This window comes from Dichomitus squalens (genome assembly GCF_000275845.1).
Source record: "Dichomitus squalens LYAD-421 SS1 unplaced genomic scaffold DICSQscaffold_9, whole genome shotgun sequence".
In the NCBI taxonomy this organism is placed as follows: Eukaryota; Fungi; Basidiomycota; class Agaricomycetes; order Polyporales; family Polyporaceae; genus Dichomitus; species Dichomitus squalens.
The window spans coordinates 148,516-165,061 of record NW_006766891.1 but is presented as its reverse complement, the minus strand read 5'-3'; the positions used below and the strand labels follow the sequence as shown (position 1 = coordinate 165,061).

The following is a 16,546-nucleotide window of genomic DNA, read 5'->3' as shown; positions in this document are numbered from 1 at the left end:
GACATAGAGCGAGACTGCATAGTGTATATGATCCTACTCTCGTGTATGGTGATAGGGAGCGGCACCGACAAAATATATTTCGCGTGTATGAGAATTCGAATGAGGATGGCCGAGGATGAGATTGTGCGACAAGGAGCGGAAGCTTGTCGCTCGCTCCCATCATCGCCACTGACCGAGTTGGCCTCTCCCATCCCACTGGCTCAGCAAAGGCCCAGATTCCTCCACGCGATTCTCGTGGTTCGGCCTTCCATCTCACATACGCTAGAACGGCCAAGGGATGGCGTCGGTAGAGAGCGCACCCGCATACCTGCAGCCAGGGGTCTCCGTGTCACAACCACCCCACCTCGAAGGTGATCCGTCTCTGGCTACGGAGATCTTACCTGGTCCACCCCCTCTAGCTTCAATTCAACAGGCTGGTGTTCCGCGAAAAGACCACAAAAAATCTTCGGTGTCCTACTCTTATCTGCCCTCGGCGGACCCAGGAACAACATATACCACGCACTTTGCGATGGCTGCTCTTTCCGCAGCTCCCGCCGACCTCGACGGGGCTCGGAGGAAACGCGCTCGTTTGGATAAAGGGTACGTCTTCACATCGTCTCAACAAGCAGAGCTCAACTGACCTCCTGATTATCGTTCCGGTTCTACTTTACACAAACGAACACCTCGAACCTCTGCCCGCAAAATTTGCCCCCTCTTTCGCCCATTGTCCCCTGCCTCCGCAGCGCCGAGAGCAGCAGGTCACAGCGTGCATCCGCTCGCAGCTTGGCTGCAGTGGCGCCGTCGTCAGAACCTATCCCGATGCCGGAAGCGACCGCTTCGTCATCGCATGCCCTGTCGGACTTTGATCCCCAACACCTATCACTTGACTCTGACGACGCCATGGTGTCCCGCGCAACATCCGTCCATGGGGATGACTCGCCTCCGGAGTCCGCTGAGCCACCTTCCAAAAGGCAACGCGCCCGGCCCCAGAAGGACAAGGAGAAGGGAAAGGAGCGGGAGCGGGATGCGGTGAGGGTGAAGGAGGAGCCGACTGTGGTATCCCTGAGCGAGCATGCCCCCGCTGGATTCGTGAGTCCTTCTTGACCCGCCCGGACCATCTGCATCGAATTAAGCAGCAGTGTAGCCCAATGAGGACCATTGCTCTGCATGTCGGTCGTTGGGTGCGCTCGTGTACTGCGATGGATGTACAAAGGCTTTCCACTGGCTATGTCTAGATCCGCCCATGGAGGCGAGCGACCTTCCGGAGGGCGAATCTAGATGGTTTTGTCCGGCATGTCTACTGGAACAGGTAAGTGCCGTAGGTCTTCCCCCGTATCGCAAGTTGATCAGTGCCACGCGATAGCGCCCTCCACCCAAACCGCCTGCCTCTCTCAAATTCATGGGACCACTCGTCCACGAACTTGGACACAGGACACCAACTGAATTCCAATTGCCCCAGGACGTACGCTCTTTTTTCAAAGACGGTGAGTCACGATGTCTTCAGCACCGCTATCTCAGTCCCCTCACAACCCCTCCAGTGGGTACCGGAACGAGAGGCACTTATCAAGATATGTCTGAAGTGAAACAAGCTCGTTTCAAGTGAGATATCTCTTTCGTTCCCACTGAGCAGCCTCTCACGGACAGATGCCACCAGTCGACATGGGCAGCTTGAGGATCGCGATCCGTACAGACTGAAGGATCGCAACGGCGAGCCTGTCCTTTGCTTCCGCTGTGGTACATCCGCACTTCCTCCTGGTTTGGCTGCGGATTCGCCCACTGCTAAGCGAGCACGACGATCGACTTCGACCAATGTCCCGAACTACGAGACGGGTCGGGCCATCATCTCATGCGACTATTGTCATTTACATTGGCACCTCGATTGTCTCGATCCTCCCATGATTACCATGCCGCCTTGGTCGAAGAAATGGATGTGTCCAAACCACGCCGAGCACACATTGGTAGGCCTTCGTCGGTCTGATATTGGCATGGTTCCTAATCACAGATGCGTCTTAGCAACCGAAACGTCGTATTCCTCGGGCGAATGCTACACCCATCGATATCATGAAGCCCCGACAGTGGAATAACGGTAACATTGAAATCATACAAGCCGACTCCGCACCACCTCCCGCAATCGTGCCGGACAAGGTCAACGTGGACGAAGTACTCATCAACGGTCGTCGGTATCGGGTCCCGGAGAGGATCATCACGCTCGACTTCTGGGACAAGGTAGCGAAGAATCGCCGGGGCGAATCCGCGTCTGTAACGTCAGTGGCTGTTTGAGGTGCCTTCACATTATCTTGACGCATGCTCTTAACAGGGAGATCGATGGGTCAAGTGCCATGTCGTCACCCTTAACGTCCTTGAGCTCCCTCGATGAGCATGATAGCGTCCCGCCATTCTCGATGGAGCCTGCGATGTACTCAATGGATGATGTTAACTTTGCTCAGGTGAGGAGGCATGCCCCGAAGAGTTTGACGTGAAACCGAGGCCTTTTGTTGCTGTAGATGCTGTGCAACCTACGTTTGCAAAGCTCTTCCGATTCTCGTGTCCCTGGCGAGGACCGTGCTCGAGGTAATGTCAATGGCGTTCACGGAGCAAAGCGCATCAAAGTAGAAGAAGGCACATCGCAGGTGCGTTTGCCAATTATATCTGTGTCCTTGCGACATTCTCATGTGTCCCCTTAATGTAGACTGCGCTGGATAGATCGCAGAGCGGCGCTGCGTCTACTAGCATCGCTGGAGGAAATACCACACGTCCCAAGCGTGCCGCACGCGTTGCCCCTTCCCGGTCTCATTCCACTAGGAGATCGGGTCGTTCCGGGGATGGCGATATAATGGCCATCGACTTCGACCTTCCGCCTCTCGTCATCTCATCCGGGAAACGTCCCGACGCCCGTCGGAAGGCAGCCCGACCACCCGAGGCGGCTGATAGTGCCTCTCATGCTCCGGCCGTGAACGGAACCGCATCCACTACCACGGAAAGCGACAAGACTGCTTCTGACGCGACAGAGGTTCCTTCGGCATCCGTCTCGGGCAGGCCGAAAAGGAATCGGCAGCCAGCGAAATCTTCGTCCTCGCGCGCTGTGACCATCAAGCCAGATCCGGACGCTGACCCCCCGACGTTGGATATACCCCTTGCCTCGGCTTCTAGGAAGAAGGCAAATGGCACGTCTCGTGCATCGAAGCCTAGCACTCCGCCCACGGTGAACGGCAAGACACCTGTCGCATCCGCGGATCCCAAACCGGAGGCTACTCCGACTCTCAAGATTCGCCTCCCTAGGCTCGGGGCTTTTAATTCGCCCTCCGCAGCCAAAGAGTCCGTACTAGAGACGTCGAGAATTTCACCGACCAAACCCGCCGCTCCTGCCGTTTCTACTCGCCCGCGGCGCTCCCTCCGACGTCAGGCGTCCATACCCACTTCTCTGAACTCGGCGTCCGTAAGCGATGCAGGTTCTTCCTCCAGGGTCAACGACCCAGGGCTCTCCGCTAGTCCGATCGAGTCGTTCTGACACCACCCCGTGTACGGCAGACCCTCTATCGTTATTGCATCATGACTCGTTCCGTGTTCGCAGTACTGTACATGGCAATGTATTCCATTACCGTAAGTCTCCCTATTTTGAGGGCGAACGGTCTGTAATGTCGGCATATTCATGGGTTCGTCTAAGTTGAGGTTGGGCCCAGGGTTGTCTTTTGGCGTCTAGCCGGCCCTTGCCAGCTCCCATGTATATTGCGAGGCGACCTGTCTTCGTTCATGGCACTCCGCATCTTTGGCACACGTGTCGTAGCAGAAACTTGCACAAATCACAATCCATGTACACTTTCCCCGTCCGGCCCCAATTGCCTACGCCGATCGATGGCACTGCAGTCAAACTGCCGGGATAGGATTTATGGATGAATTACGTGGGCACTTGAGATGCTCGCCGGAGCTACTTGCGACACTGACGAATTTTGGCGGGGCAGATCGAGAACGTATACATCTTACCAACACGAATAGACGTCCATAAATTCGCCCGTGCATTGGAGGGAAGCTTACAAGTTTATCCTCACGCCGCTGGCCAGCTTCAAAGGGACGGTCAAGGTTGTTGGGTGGTAAGTACCGTCATATACCTACGGCTGATGTCCAGGTAACTCATGCGTGGCGTAGATACTACCCACTCACCACTGCATTATGGTGGAAGTTGACGAAAAAGAAGACCATCTCATGGCAGGATTGGATGATTGGGTAGTGCAACCCAGTCTACGTCCGTTTCTCAGAGCGCGAGGGGTTCCAAGCGAGCTCTACACTCATGACACTGCGCGCTCGGGAGATGCTTACCGTCTCTTGTTCATCAAGTTGACCATCGCGGGCGAGCAGACCGCTATCGGGATCTCGTGGCATCATACGCTTGGTCCGTCCTGCATGGTATTCCTCTGTATGCTGAACAACTCACGATCCGCATGGTCACTCAGGAGATGCAACCGTTTTATGCCGGTTCATACAGTATCTATCTCAGTGTTACCAAGGTGGCGGCAGCCTGCCTTCTCCTATCCCCACGTTTACCAAACGGGACTTTGCCCCACCGAGCGAGTCGCTACTGGCAGAGCATGCGCCTCTCATGCCCCACCTCACCAACACCTACCGTGTTAGCGAGCTAGGTCTACAGTATAGCGCCATGAATCAGGATACGGCCAGGGTATTTTTGAAAGTGACCACGCAACAGCTACGGCAACTGAAAGAGAGGATCATGATGCAAGACCCGGCCGCGGTCCCCATCGAGAACTTACTCCCATCTAGTCATGACTGCCTGGTGGCGTTCATCATTACCGTCCTGAACCGTCATCTGAATACCCCAATCACTCGGGTGGCCAATGCAGCCAGTGTGAGGACGGTTTCCATGTCACCACTGCAAGCAGCTAATCCGGCCACAGTACAGGAGAGTTTCTGGTGTCGTCGAAGATGGCATTGCCGGGAATGCGATCTACATTGTGGGATGGCTCTCAGCTCCTCCTGATGAAGAGCGGTGATTGATAGAAAAGTAGATACCCACAAGTATAGCTGCTGAGGACATCCATGATCTCAAGAGGATCGCCTACGCTCTCCGCCGTTCCATATTGTCTTGGCGAGAGCGCTCCAAGGTAGAGGAGTACATGTCAGTCGCCAGCCACTTCATGCAGTTGGCCACGGACCAAGGCCATTCGATGTTCTTCGCCGCTCCTCCCGGACACATGTCGGTCAATTCGAACGCTGGGTCAGTTGTCATGACCGCCGGTGTTCGCCTTGGGCTTGCGCTGACCAACATCATCAGGATTGACTGGCATTCCGCACATTTTGGTCTTCCAAACAAGATCAAATTCCATACCTCCGGCATCAACGACCGGTATGTCAGGGTGTTTTCGTCAAATCCTACCACCAGCGGCGAAGAAGAGCCATCCCCGTCCTTAGATGTATCTTTCGCGATGGCGAGTAGCATACAGGAAGAAGTCTACAATGACATCATGTCCGTCCTACAAGCTCAAAACTTCCCGGATAACATCTTGTAGTTTAGCTTCGCAAACATGGTTACTTCCAATGTGACATAGTAGTACTACCAAAGAACTTGCCTCTAGAGGCTATCCGGCAGCCCGGCCCGCGAAGTTGTCGAGGCGTTTTCAGGCCCTGATTTGGAAAGCGATCTGAAAGGTCCGGACGCGTAGACGCCGTCTCTTGTTCGCAAACTTGTCCCATCTTGAAACGTCCTGTTTTGCTACTTAAATCAGGAATGTCCGATTTAAAGTCGCTGGTTGATGAATGGCTTTGTTTGGATCCCGTAAGCCTTGCTGTGATCTGTGCATCATGTCTTGCCTTCCGTGTATTGTGCACTCGCTGATTATGTCTTGCACAAGAACGAGGAGACTCGGCGCGAAATCGAGCTTTTAGTTGAAGCGGGAAATACTGCAGAGCTGGAGAAGAGGATGAGGTATAAGTTTGCCTTGGATGAGTGCACTGTAAATATTGACGTCCCGCGGCAGCCCTCGCATTGAGTTTGGCACTGCAGGTAATTCTGACTCACTTACTGCTGCTATAGCATAGTATTAACACACAATGACGTGGAGGCCTTCGTGGACGAATGGAAGCAGGGTGGGCTCGCATGAACGACCTCATCATCATTCAGGCGTCTCAGGTGGGCAAGCCGAAACGCTTAACCATCTCTATCAGCCAATATGAACCGCTTGATATCACAGGGGCTATGTGCGTACGTGCTGGAGCATGTCAAGGACGCACGATCTCGCGGTGTTGTTGTCGGATATGATCACAGGTACCACTCTGAGAAGTGGGCGAAGCTGACTGCGGCAGTCTTCATTGACCAGCAAGTGCCCGTATACTTCCACGACGGTGTCGTCCATACGCCCTTGTAAGTACACAGGAATGTCTTTCAGTTGTTGCCTGAGGCTCACGAAATGTAGGGTGCCTTTCACAGTGAGAGCCAAGCAGGCAGCTGCAGGTGTGATGATCACCGGTGAGTGCGTACCCCCCCCCCTCTGTTTCCCATATACCTGATAGCAGCCCTTTCAGCTAGCCATAATCCGAAGGTCTGTTGAGGCTTTGTTTGACTGTAGCAGATACCTCATTTGTCCCTAGCTAGACAATGGCTACAAGGTTTACTGGGAGAACGCGGTTCAGGTACATATAATCAATTGGAAACATCTATGTCTACTGAACGGATAGTGTCGTACAGATCATCGAACCACATGACAAGGGCATCTCCCAATCTATTAGGAAGAATACTAAACCTCGCCCGCTCAAAATCGACTCGCTAGCAAGCTCTCCACTTCTGAGGAAGTATGATTACTCTGCGTATCTCGAATACATCGGGTCACTATCATTTTCTCGGTATGACAGTCATCCTTCCGTCTTAAGGCTGGTACCGATCAATCACCTTGGCAGCTCTCTCAACGCTCAGAGTAAACTAAAGTTCGTCAACACCTCGATGCACGGCGTGAGCGACGCAACAATGTCCAAAGCATTCGAACTTTTCGGGTTCCCTCCGTATATCCCCGTTGCGGCGCAGCGGAATCCGGATCCTGACTTCCCCACTGTCAAGTTCCCGAATCCGGAAGAGAAGGGTACGTCCACACCACTGTATACATCGCTAACTGATAATTATGCTACCATTTTCCAGGTGCCCTGGTACTTGATCAGTCTACCTAATGCCCACAGTGATAGAAATTCACGTCCCTCCGTTAGGACCTGGCCATTGTCACCGCAACTGAGCATGGAGCCGACTACATTCTGGCCCAAGATCCCGACTCGGATCGCTTCGCTGCAGCAGAGAGAGGGTGGGGATTCACCTCATGCAGTACCTCGTTGCATGAATCCGGCTCTGACGCAGTTCCCTCTAGACCGGATGGAAAGTGGATCCAATTCACGGGCGACCAGCTGGGCACGCTTTTCGCTAGCGCTACCCTCGACAAGTACAAGACGACCGGCGAGCCTCTATGTAACGATTGCGCTCCCTAAACCTTCCTGCTTTGCCATGCTGAATCAACACCTCAGCGAAACTTGCAATGGTCGCCTCGACAGTGAGCTGGAAGATGATCGAGGCAATAGCGCACGCGGAGGGCTTCAAGTTCGCGGAATGCCTGACAGGTACCCGGTCTTACAGTACTGACGTTCCGCCCGCTCACTGGCATGAACCCAGGGTTCAAGTACATCGGCAACACCGCCCTGAACCTGGTCCAGGAGGGCTTCGAGGTGCCTTTCGGCTACGAAGAAGCGATCGGCTTCATGTTCGGCTCAGACCTGCGCGACAAGGACGGCGTCGCCGCCTCCGTCGTGTTCGCCGAGTTCGCCGCCTCGCTCCAGAGGCAGGGCAAGACCGCCAGCTCCCATCTGCACGAGCTCTACGAGCGGTGCGTATCCCATCGTCTGTCCCTGCTGTCCCCAGTGCTAATCAACAAGTGATGGGTGTCCGCAGATACGGTTTCTTCCAGGCGAGTGTCCCCACACGTCGAAACCCCCCACCCGCCAGCGTTGACCTCCCCCCCTCCCCCAACAGACCAGCAACTCCTACTTCATCTGCACCGAGCCGCGCACAATCGACGCCATCTTCGCGCGCATTCGCAATTTCGGCGGCTCCTCCGCCGCCGGCAGCACGCCCAGCTACCCCAAGACCCTCGCCGGGCTCACGATCACGAGCGTGCGCGACCTGACCGTCGGGTACGACAGCGCGAAACCGCCGACGTACAAGCCCGCGCTGCCGCTCTCCTCCGGGCACATGATCCAGTTCCGCGCGGAGAGCAGGGCGGACGGGACGAGGATCACTCTGACCACGCGGTGCGTCCTCCTCTGGCTCTCGTTGCCTAGTGCAAACGGGAAACGGCTGATACGCCGCTGCGCTGCAGGACGAGCGGGACGGAGCCGAAGATCAAGTACTATCTCGAGGGCAGCGGCAAGGACGCCGCTGCGGTCGCGCAGCTCTTGCCCAAGGTCGTGCAGGAGCTGTCCGACGTGTGGATGGAGGCGGAGAAGAACGGTCTGGGCAGGCCGTAAAGGTGACGATGACGGGAACAATCACTGCCGGACAGATACACGATTGGAGTGTGGGTTGTTACAAGAAGCAGAGCAAATACAGCATTTCTACATCTTTGAGGGCAAATCACGGCGTGAGCTCACGCTACCAGAGCCCTCCGTTGATCGTCGAACGCCTTGGCTCGCTGCCAGGTTTCCACGCTGAGTGTGGGTTCGTGCAGGGAGAGCGCATATAGTCTACAATCGCATGAGCATCGACTGCGACATCTCCGGCGGCACAAGGACTCACTTCGAGACGGTCATCCATCGGATGAGATCGTCGGGTGTGACGCTCCGATCGTCCTGCCTCGCGCTGACAAACTGCGCCTGGATATGCTGCAGGGCGCACACCAGCGGCCGCAACACGCATCAGCCGTTCCGCCGCACCGACCGCAGTACGAACACGCAGACGCACCTCGGACGTCCCCTCCGGCACGACGACCGTCCCGCCCCGCGCGCCCACCACTAGATCCCTGAACGCGTCCAGCTTCTCCCTCGGCGGCACCTTCACCGCCTCCCTGGGCTTGTACAGCGCCGCGACGGCCGCGGGGCTCGCGCGGAGCGGGACGCTGAGCTCCGCGCGGAAGAACGCGCTCCTGCGGCCCTCGGCGAGGACGACGCAGGCGATATCGGTCGGGAACGCGAACCGGCTGAAGGGGAAGACGTACGCGAGCGTCTGCGCGTCCATCACCTCCTGCAGCGCGCGTACGTTCAGCACGCCTGTCCAAATGGATCAGTCATCGTGGTACAATCAGAGGGAGAAGTAGAAGGGTAGGATCGGCGGGGGCGCACCTCTTTCGAGCAGCTGGCCCTCGCGCACGCCGCCCTCTGAGACGAGGAGCACGGTGCCCTGCGGCAGCTGGAGGACGCCCGCGTGGAGGTCCTCGTCCTTGCTCTCCGGCGTGAAGGTGCTCTTGTTCAGGCTGTCCAGCGACAGCGAGAGCGTGTGTGAGAGCGGCAGCAGCAGGCCGAGTACGGCTGACAGCGTCGGCAGGGGCGCTGCCGACCACGGCGCGGTCGACGGCACGGGCGGCGGCGGAGGAAAGTGCGAGACGACGAGAGGCGGAGGGAGCAGAGGCGGGTGACGGGATTGGCTGTCGGCCAACCCTGCGTGTCAGAAGCGAGCTTGTGGAGAGAAAAGCAGGAGGGAGACGAACACTCTGGCGATGCACGAGAGCAGGATCCATTCTGCCGCATGGCGGTCTCCTCCAAGGGCCTCGTCGGCGATCCACGCGATGAGCTCTTCACGGATCTGGGCCGTATCTTCTGCTGGCGTCGCCGGCGAGTTGGACGAGATGCTCAATAGCACACCGTCTCGATTCGAGCGGGAGACACGCGGGAAGGGTCGAGGTACGACGTTCGGCGCGTGCGATTTTGTGAAGAGGACGTGGAGGGTCGGTGCGTCTGCGAGGATGTCTTGTGTTCGGTCCAAGCCACACCTACGAAACATAAAACCAATGAGCCCAGAACGTCTGACGGTCGAGTTAGCCACTCACGGTTCCGTGGAGAGAATGCCGACAAAGGTCACGACATCGGAAGCCTTGAAAGACTCGACATTCTCGCGTTCGTAGAGCTGACGAGACCGCTGAGATCGGAAACAATCGGTCTTGACGACATCCGTACCTTAATCTGTATGCCAACATGTCCGAGCTCGGGGTGGGGGTACTTGTAGGCCCTCGAGGAAGATGGGGAGGGAGAGTCCGTCTGGGTGGCTGCTGGGACATATGAAGCGATCAGACCTGTTCGGACGCTAAGTTAAGGACTTGAACGTACGGGTATTGCTTCCATCCATCTCCTCCACGCACCAGTCGGACTCGGCAGGTACGCTAGTGGCCCAGAGGACATTGCACTCGCGGAGGTTAGCGTAGTCGACGTCGGTCGCACTGGAGCTGCTTGCGCTCTCTGGCTCGTATATTCCCCAGCCGCCGCATGTGCCATCGCTATGCTTGGCCAAGTACATCTCCGTGGACAGAGACGTGTCCTGGACCATAGCACGGAAACGGACCAAGGCGCGGTCGCGGAAGGTTTCTGGCGGACGGTGGACGTTCAACGCAGGAATCTAGGAGAGCATCGGCTTGGCTCAGTGCATCATATGTCGACAACAGGCGTGACAAACTGACCTTCTTGAACGCGTTAGGCGACTCGAAGAGTTTTGCGAAGTGCTCGGCCACCAAGCGAGGGAAGTCGAGCGAGATAGCATGTGCTCGATATAGTTCCTGCACGACAACGGTCGGGTCCTCAACGGCCTGCGTGCGGTAGTCTGCGGTCATGGTGAGCAGAGCAGCGTGCAGAGGACGAAAGGCGGAGGGAAATCGAGACAGCGCGGACGACTTGAGTGAAGGACGCGGTCCAAGTCCAGAAACGCGCCTCCGCCCCCCGCCATAATGGGACGCGTCCCGTCACATTCACGCCCCAAGACAAGTCCGAACGCCTCCCCTCGCGCGCAATGCTCACGACAGACAGGCAAGGTCCCCAGATGTTATACAATAGAGTGGTATGGATAGACAAAGTCTAAGGCTGTGCAATGTACTATACAGTAAGTAATCTAAGTATGCGACGTCATAAAAAGAGTGGAGGGCTAATAGTAGACTGGGCTGGTAGTGGCCGCCCCGGGCCTGGTCACATTACAATATCTGCCTGGTTTCTTATGCTACGAGAGTCGTTCCAAAGTCCACCGAAAGCACGAAAGCGTCATTGGTCCCCAACGAGATAGGAAATCGCCCCATAGGGCGCATCGTCAGGCTCAGCGTTCACTGATCGTCCACCGCGAGCGCGTTGTACGTGGGGCACAGATCGTCCCAAGCTTCTGTGATTTCCCAAATCCGCTTGAGTATCCCTGACGATAATCGAAACAACGAGGACTAACTGGGCTCAGGATCATCAGCCTTGACATCGCGAGTGTCTTCCGCCATCACGACAGCGAAGCCCGCCTCCAGATGAGGGTCGATGTGGCAGTGGAGGAACCACGGTCCCGGGTTGTCCGTCTGAACACAGCGCGTATGACATAAAAAATGGTCAGCGCTACCGCTAACCGATATGACAAGGCCGCGAAGCACTCACCCTGAAGCGGATCGTGACGTTGTCGCCAGGGCTGCCGGTGCTCACGACGTCGCGCCAGATCGGGTTCTCGTAGTTGTACTCCGCGCTGCCCGCGCTGCGCACGACGGCGAACGTGTGCTACATAGGCGAGGAGAGTCAGCGAGATCGGTCGCTGCCAAGCATGCACTAGAAGCCATCTCACTCACCCCGTGCAAGTGGAAGGGGTGGGGAGCCCCGGGCGCGTTGGCCGTCGCGGGGAACGACAGCTCGATCGTCGCGTTCGAAGGGAGGACGAAGACGGAGCCGGACGGGAGCAGGTCCGATGCGCTCTGCGCGCCGCTCATGATCTGCAGGAGGACCGGGACCGCGGGCGGCACGAACGTCGCGCCGTTGATAAAGAAGTTCGTGCCGTTCTAGGAGCAGAGCATCGCAACGGTCAGCCTTCGCGCTCTCGAGAGGATTGAGCAGAAACGGGACTCACAAAGCTGAACGCAAGGTTGATAGCCTTGTCGACACCGCCGACCTCAGCCTTACCGGGCTAAAATATGGACAGGGAGTGATCAGCAGCTTACCCTCGTAGCAACGTGCGCCCACATACCACCGGCATCGAGTTCAACGGCCTCAGCGCCGTCTCCACCAACGGGTTCGTGCTCACCGGCACCGCGAGCGCCGAAGGCTCCGTCGGCGCCGCCCCGTCGTACCTCAAAATCGCCGAGTTCAGGCCCCCATCGAATCCGACGTTGCCCAAGCTCGGCTGCGCCCTGATCCAGTAGCTGTCCACGCTCTGGTTCGCATTCAGGACGAACGAGTACCGCTGGCCCGCGAAGATCTGGATCGAGTCGACCGTGAGCGGCTGCGTGCTGACCGCGTCCGCCTCGATGACCGTGAGCGCGTGCCCGTCGATGCTGAACGTGAAGTTCGGGTCGCACGAGAGCGACACGAGGCGGAAGCGGTAGCGCTTTCCCTGCGTTACGGAGATGACGGCGAGGTCTGCAGTGGGCGTGGCCGTCGAGCGTCCTTTGCCGTTGATGAGCGTGGAGTCGCCGCCAAAGCTGCAGAGTTGACAAGGCCGCGTCAGCAGCTCTGTCCGGTCTGGCGAGAAGTGCTAAGGGATTCCAAGAAGCGACTTCGGGATACTCACGGTACCGCAGGGCCCAGCTTCGACGCGACATGGTACCAGTCTGCGAGCGTGATGACCGTGTCATCTACAAGTTACGGTCAGCGTTCGGACGAAGGCATGGACATACACAAATCGAGACGTACCATTATCCACGTCGTACAGGTTCTTGTGGGGGTCATTGGGGTCGTAAACCACCATTGCACCCCGCAGACCGTCACAATACTGGGTAGATAGATGGCTGTGATACCAGAACGTCCCTAATAGACGGTGGGTTGAGATACGCGGCATGAGTATGACTTTTGAATCCCCCAGACTCTCACCTGCTTGGTCTGGGACATGGAAGTCGTACAAGAAAGAGTTGCCTGTCGATATCGGGCATTGGTTCACGAACGCGGGCCCATCGGCCCAGTTGGTTCCCTTCTGAAACAATCCATGCCAATGCTACGAAACGAAGGATGGTCAGTATAAGCTTACGACGTCATTGTCCCGAAGTCTAATCAACTGGAACCAAACATGCAAGAGCCCAGCGCCATCACCCCAACGTCACGAAAATCGCTCCCTAGTGTCAAACACTCACGATGCTAGTGGACTTGAGCATGGTGTGGTTGGTGAGCTGGTCGACGACGTTGATCTGGAAGTGGTCGCCCTTCCGGCCAGTGATGAGGGGGCCAGGGAAAGAACCGCCCGCGAGCACCGCGGCGCGCTCATATCCGTCTGGGGAGATGTTCGCGTTTGCGACAGTCAAGTCCGTGACGGGCCCGATGGCAGCATAGCTCTTGAGGGAGAGCGTGAGGGCGGCGAGCACCGAGGTATGAAGAAACCGGAATCCCAACATTGCCAAGAGAGAGCAACACCGCCACCGACGTGAGCGGGTGACGCAAAAAGAAGTGGGGCGGGAGGAAGAAACAAAACCAGACTCGCTTGAGGCCGAATGAAGGAAAGGACGAGCGCAGGACGATGGGCGGGCGGTGGGTTCCTCAGAACTACCGTCGACAGGTTTTATACGTGCCCCAAGCGAGACGGAGCTCCAGAACCGATTCGGAAACATAGACGCCAGACTTCCATCAAGCCGCGCGTAGGCGTAGGAGGGTGTACTGTAGAGCGCTTCTCCTGTAACGCGGGCAGTCGGCTCGCAGCGTGGTCTGCCCGTTTGCGTGACCAGATTGCGGCCAGACACATGGGAACTGTCCCACATCCCTGCCGCACAAGCGCCTCGTGCTTGGCCTGCGGTCACCGGGCTCAGACCCTGCGCGCGCATTCGCGAGCGAGAGACGTTCGGCTATGTAATCGGAGCGTCCGCTGCCAACTACGCGCCTGCCGACACCACGTCTCACTCTCGGCCGTCCCGATGCGATGTTCGCGTGGCTACAGGCGACGTCGAGCGGGAAAGCCCTAGAAAATAAGCTGTTGCGAATCGTCGGAGGCTCCCACACACTACGGTAGGCCGCGCCCGTCCAAGGCGGCGTCCAACAGTAGTATCCGCCCCTCGGATGTGCGGTGTTCTAGGAGCACAGCAATGTACGCGTATAGAGAGTAGAATATCAGGCTAGCGTAGGCTCTTCAACTTCGGTGCAGTTTGCTTAGTCCAAGGTTCACTGCAGTGATGCGTGCCGTTAGCGGACGTGGCTGAAATCAAGGAGAAGACCACGTCTAGTCACCATGTGCACAATACATACTAGACAGGCGTGTTCATAGCCACCGTCGGTGGATTGGAGCGGCACATATCGCAGTCGACCCCATATGTGCGCCGTGATGGGAGTCGGACGCCGCGTCAGGCATTCGAAGGGCCAAGCTTGCCGTGACGCTGCGTCAGTGTCGGCGCTCAGTATGTAGGATGTCCATGTCGCTTAGGACGACGGGGATGCTACAGCGACTTTCTGAGGCCTAGACAACCCTACGCGATCTAGAACGACAGGATGAGACGGACGAACTACGGATGCAACAGAAAACGGCGACCAACGGAGTCGGTGTGTTGTGCGGGAGCCATGCGCTACGTCACTAGACAGTGCCAGTGTGGGTGGCCCTAGCAAGGGACTGAAGACGATCAGTTACATGGCATTCATGGACCAATGATTGCGGGTATAACTTTGTAGCAGGTGTGCACCGGGTGCGGCCGAAGGTTGTGTTACGTGGTGCCAGGCATTTGACCGATGCAGTCCATGTCGATTCTATGTGAAGACACAGGGTCTGCCGTTCTATGCAAGACCTCGCGCGTGTATGTACATAGGAAGTCGCGCGACCATCGGCTGTTCATAACTGTGGTCCGTAAGGTAGATAGAATGGTATATAGCTTGTCCAATCCGCGCACGTTTTCCCGGTCGTGTTACTCCGGTGTAGAGAAGCCATCGACGATTGTCTGCCTGGCTGCGCCTAGGGACAATCCTTGTTAGCAGTCCCTGTCGAGCCAGGCTTCGCCCAAGTCGAACATGTCCCGGTCTGGGAACACTTCCACGATCTCGCACTTGATGCCTTCTGTCTCAAGCTGGTAGGTCCGACGGAGCTCCCTTGTACCATTAGCGACCTGAGCGCCGACGTCGAGGAGAGAGAATTCTGGGTAGACTCGGAGATGCCTGAAGATTTGGCCGAGGGCGAATTTCTCATCCAGGAGCAATCGCTCACACTCGGGTGAGGTTACAGTAACTGAAGAGGTCGCGATACACAGAGTTTTGGAGCCGCATTTCAGGTGTACTTGGCGTGCCTGCTTGATCGGATTCGCTGGAGATGCACCAGTCCCGCGAGGTCCCGTATCTGTATAGATGCATTCGATAGTGATGGTACGAGCGAAGAAAGCACTGGATGGGGGTAACGTCAGTGTGGGGCCCTCAGTGTGGATAAATCGACATCACCTGAGATGTCGTTGCAAGTCACCTTGTGCAACGAGCATGATCCTCTCCAGTCCTGTTACATCGTCTGGGCTTCGAATCTGTTCAGAACAACACAAATGAATGCTGGGCAAAGACCGGACCAATCAAGATACGGAGGTGTTCGCAGCGACTCCGGTGAACACTACATTTGTAAACCTTGAAGAGCCCAAGAGATTTTATGCGTGCATGAATAGAGCAGACGAAAGTCGTGTTCACTCAGAGGCGGGACTGAGACACATTTGACTGCGAGGATACTTCTTCCAAGGCGAGCAGCGTCTTGCTTCTCGGGGTAACATTGTAAGGCCTATGCCTAGCTTCTCGCGTGCTGGACCTGGTATCCCTTTAGCTGTGCCTGCGAGAGCAAGCACAGCAAGCAGTCAGGTATACAGGCGCGACCAGCAACATTTATGCTCAGATGACTGAAGGCAATCCTATGGCCTGGAACGATAGCTTGTCAAGGGAGATGGCAGATGAAGAGCTGGCTACTCCACAGTGCTCTCACCACATACTGCCTCCGGACAAAGCTTAGGACGGCCAGGGACGAGGCCGGTCCAGGGCATCCCCGCTCCCATGTACGAGAATTGACTTCTCCTTTTGGGCAGGCCACTCACCTCTATACTAGTGGAGGCGCCTGTGAAAGTGTCTCGGGCGAGTCCATTGTTGTCGGTTCGCATGATCCTCCACGGTTCTAATATCTACGCTGCCAGCGTGTGCCTCAGCCACATGTGAATTGAGACGCGTTGATAGCAGAGATGACACGTACCTATGGAGCAACACCACGAGTGCAGGTGCGGAAATCTCAGGAGCGTCGTGATCAACAGTATGGGGAAGTGTAGGGATGTGCTCAACGTGCGCAACGCTCGCAGCCTTCAGTCTGCAGCTTCTCGATGTGCGAGCGAGGTGACGGAGACGAAACGTAATAATCTGACGCGGGAAGTTAAACAAATCGCACTCACCTACGCCACGCGCTAATCTGTAGTGCGCAGGCGAGCCTCTTCATTTGAGCCTCGAGGCTTAG

General features: G+C 56.7%; 5 protein-coding genes across 5 annotated transcripts; 3 read left to right on the top strand and 2 right to left on the bottom strand.

Annotated features, from left to right (window-relative positions):
• The first annotated feature begins 240 nt into the window (after nt 1-240).
• DICSQDRAFT_84235 (uncharacterized protein) lies at nt 241-3,791 on the top strand. Its single transcript, XM_007364488.1, has 10 exons — nt 241-579; nt 723-1,068; nt 1,124-1,288; nt 1,343-1,463; nt 1,518-1,578; nt 1,634-1,937; nt 1,993-2,243; nt 2,297-2,426; nt 2,484-2,609; nt 2,669-3,791. The coding sequence occupies exons 1-10, from the start codon at nt 278-280 to the stop codon at nt 3,485-3,487; spliced, it is 2,625 nt and encodes an 874-aa protein (XP_007364550.1). The 5' UTR covers nt 241-277; the 3' UTR covers nt 3,488-3,791.
• An 884-nt stretch (nt 3,792-4,675) lies between these two features.
• DICSQDRAFT_31601 (uncharacterized protein) lies at nt 4,676-5,198 on the top strand (the record flags this gene model as incomplete). The annotated part of the gene is made up of 3 exons (XM_007364487.1): nt 4,676-4,854; nt 4,895-4,943; nt 4,998-5,198. Coding segments are annotated over 3 exons (429 nt in total), but the record flags the coding sequence as incomplete, so codon positions are not given.
• Nucleotides 5,199-5,716: 518 nt separating this feature from the next.
• Nucleotides 5,717-10,856, top strand: DICSQDRAFT_103851 (phosphoglucomutase 1; the record flags this gene model as incomplete). The annotated part of the gene is made up of 26 exons (XM_007364486.1): nt 5,717-5,764; nt 5,841-5,914; nt 5,967-5,992; nt 6,051-6,118; nt 6,180-6,349; nt 6,402-6,454; nt 6,511-6,527; nt 6,577-6,618; nt 6,674-6,828; nt 6,883-7,061; nt 7,118-7,125; nt 7,183-7,274; nt 7,338-7,435; nt 7,492-7,584; nt 7,637-7,847; nt 7,913-7,934; nt 7,994-8,271; nt 8,340-8,703; nt 8,756-8,841; nt 8,921-9,227; nt 9,300-9,599; nt 9,663-9,944; nt 10,002-10,078; nt 10,129-10,220; nt 10,279-10,564; nt 10,626-10,856. The coding sequence occupies 18 exons, from the start codon at nt 5,717-5,719 to the stop codon at nt 8,485-8,487; spliced, it is 1,782 nt and encodes a 593-aa protein (XP_007364548.1). The 3' UTR covers nt 8,488-8,703; nt 8,756-8,841; nt 8,921-9,227; nt 9,300-9,599; nt 9,663-9,944; nt 10,002-10,078; nt 10,129-10,220; nt 10,279-10,564; nt 10,626-10,856.
• Nucleotides 10,857-11,014: 158 nt separating this feature from the next.
• Nucleotides 11,015-13,620, bottom strand: Dslcc7 (laccase). The gene is made up of 10 exons (XM_007364485.1): nt 13,242-13,620; nt 12,985-13,105; nt 12,808-12,921; nt 12,686-12,749; nt 12,143-12,596; nt 12,026-12,082; nt 11,751-11,957; nt 11,566-11,682; nt 11,372-11,489; nt 11,015-11,311 (listed from the first exon to the last, which is right to left on the bottom strand). Exons 1-10 carry the CDS (start codon nt 13,497-13,499, stop codon nt 11,256-11,258), a joined length of 1,566 nt encoding a protein of 521 aa, XP_007364547.1. The 5' UTR covers nt 13,500-13,620; the 3' UTR covers nt 11,015-11,255.
• A 1,135-nt stretch (nt 13,621-14,755) lies between these two features.
• Nucleotides 14,756-16,226, bottom strand: DICSQDRAFT_135446 (uncharacterized protein). Its single transcript, XM_007364484.1, has 3 exons — nt 16,140-16,226; nt 15,511-15,587; nt 14,756-15,456 (listed from the first exon to the last, which is right to left on the bottom strand). Exons 1-3 carry the CDS (start codon nt 16,200-16,202, stop codon nt 15,051-15,053), a joined length of 546 nt encoding a protein of 181 aa, XP_007364546.1. The 5' UTR covers nt 16,203-16,226; the 3' UTR covers nt 14,756-15,050.
• Nucleotides 16,227-16,546: the final 320 nt, after the last annotated feature.

What these genes read in the sequence shown, in the direction of transcription:
- DICSQDRAFT_84235 (XM_007364488.1), top strand. Translation starts at nt 278, where the DNA reads ATGGCGTCGGTAGAGAGCGCACCCGCATACCTGCAGCCAGGGGTCTCC. An exon ending in CGGCATGTCTACTGGAACAG is followed by an intron (nt 1,289 to 1,342) that starts GTAAGTGCCGTA and finishes GCCACGCGATAG; the next exon opens with CGCCCTCCACCCAAACCGCC. An exon ending in ACGCTCTTTTTTCAAAGACG is followed by an intron (nt 1,464 to 1,517) that starts GTGAGTCACGAT and finishes CAACCCCTCCAG; the next exon opens with TGGGTACCGGAACGAGAGGC.
- Dslcc7 (XM_007364485.1), bottom strand. Translation starts at nt 13,499, where the DNA reads ATGTTGGGATTCCGGTTTCTTCATACCTCGGTGCTCGCCGCCCTCACG. An exon ending in TCAACCTTGCGTTCAGCTTT is followed by an intron (nt 11,958 to 12,025) that starts GTGAGTCCCGTT and finishes CTCTGCTCCTAG; the next exon opens with AACGGCACGAACTTCTTTAT. An exon ending in ACCCCTTCCACTTGCACGGG is followed by an intron (nt 11,683 to 11,750) that starts GTGAGTGAGATG and finishes TCGCCTATGTAG; the next exon opens with CACACGTTCGCCGTCGTGCG.
- DICSQDRAFT_135446 (XM_007364484.1), bottom strand. Translation starts at nt 16,202, where the DNA reads ATGCGAACCGACAACAATGGACTCGCCCGAGACACTTTCACAGGCGCC. An exon ending in GCGCCTCCACTAGTATAGAG is followed by an intron (nt 15,588 to 16,139) that starts GTGAGTGGCCTG and finishes TGTTCTGAACAG; the next exon opens with ATTCGAAGCCCAGACGATGT. An exon ending in GACTTGCAACGACATCTCAG is followed by an intron (nt 15,457 to 15,510) that starts GTGATGTCGATT and finishes ACCCCCATCCAG; the next exon opens with TGCTTTCTTCGCTCGTACCA.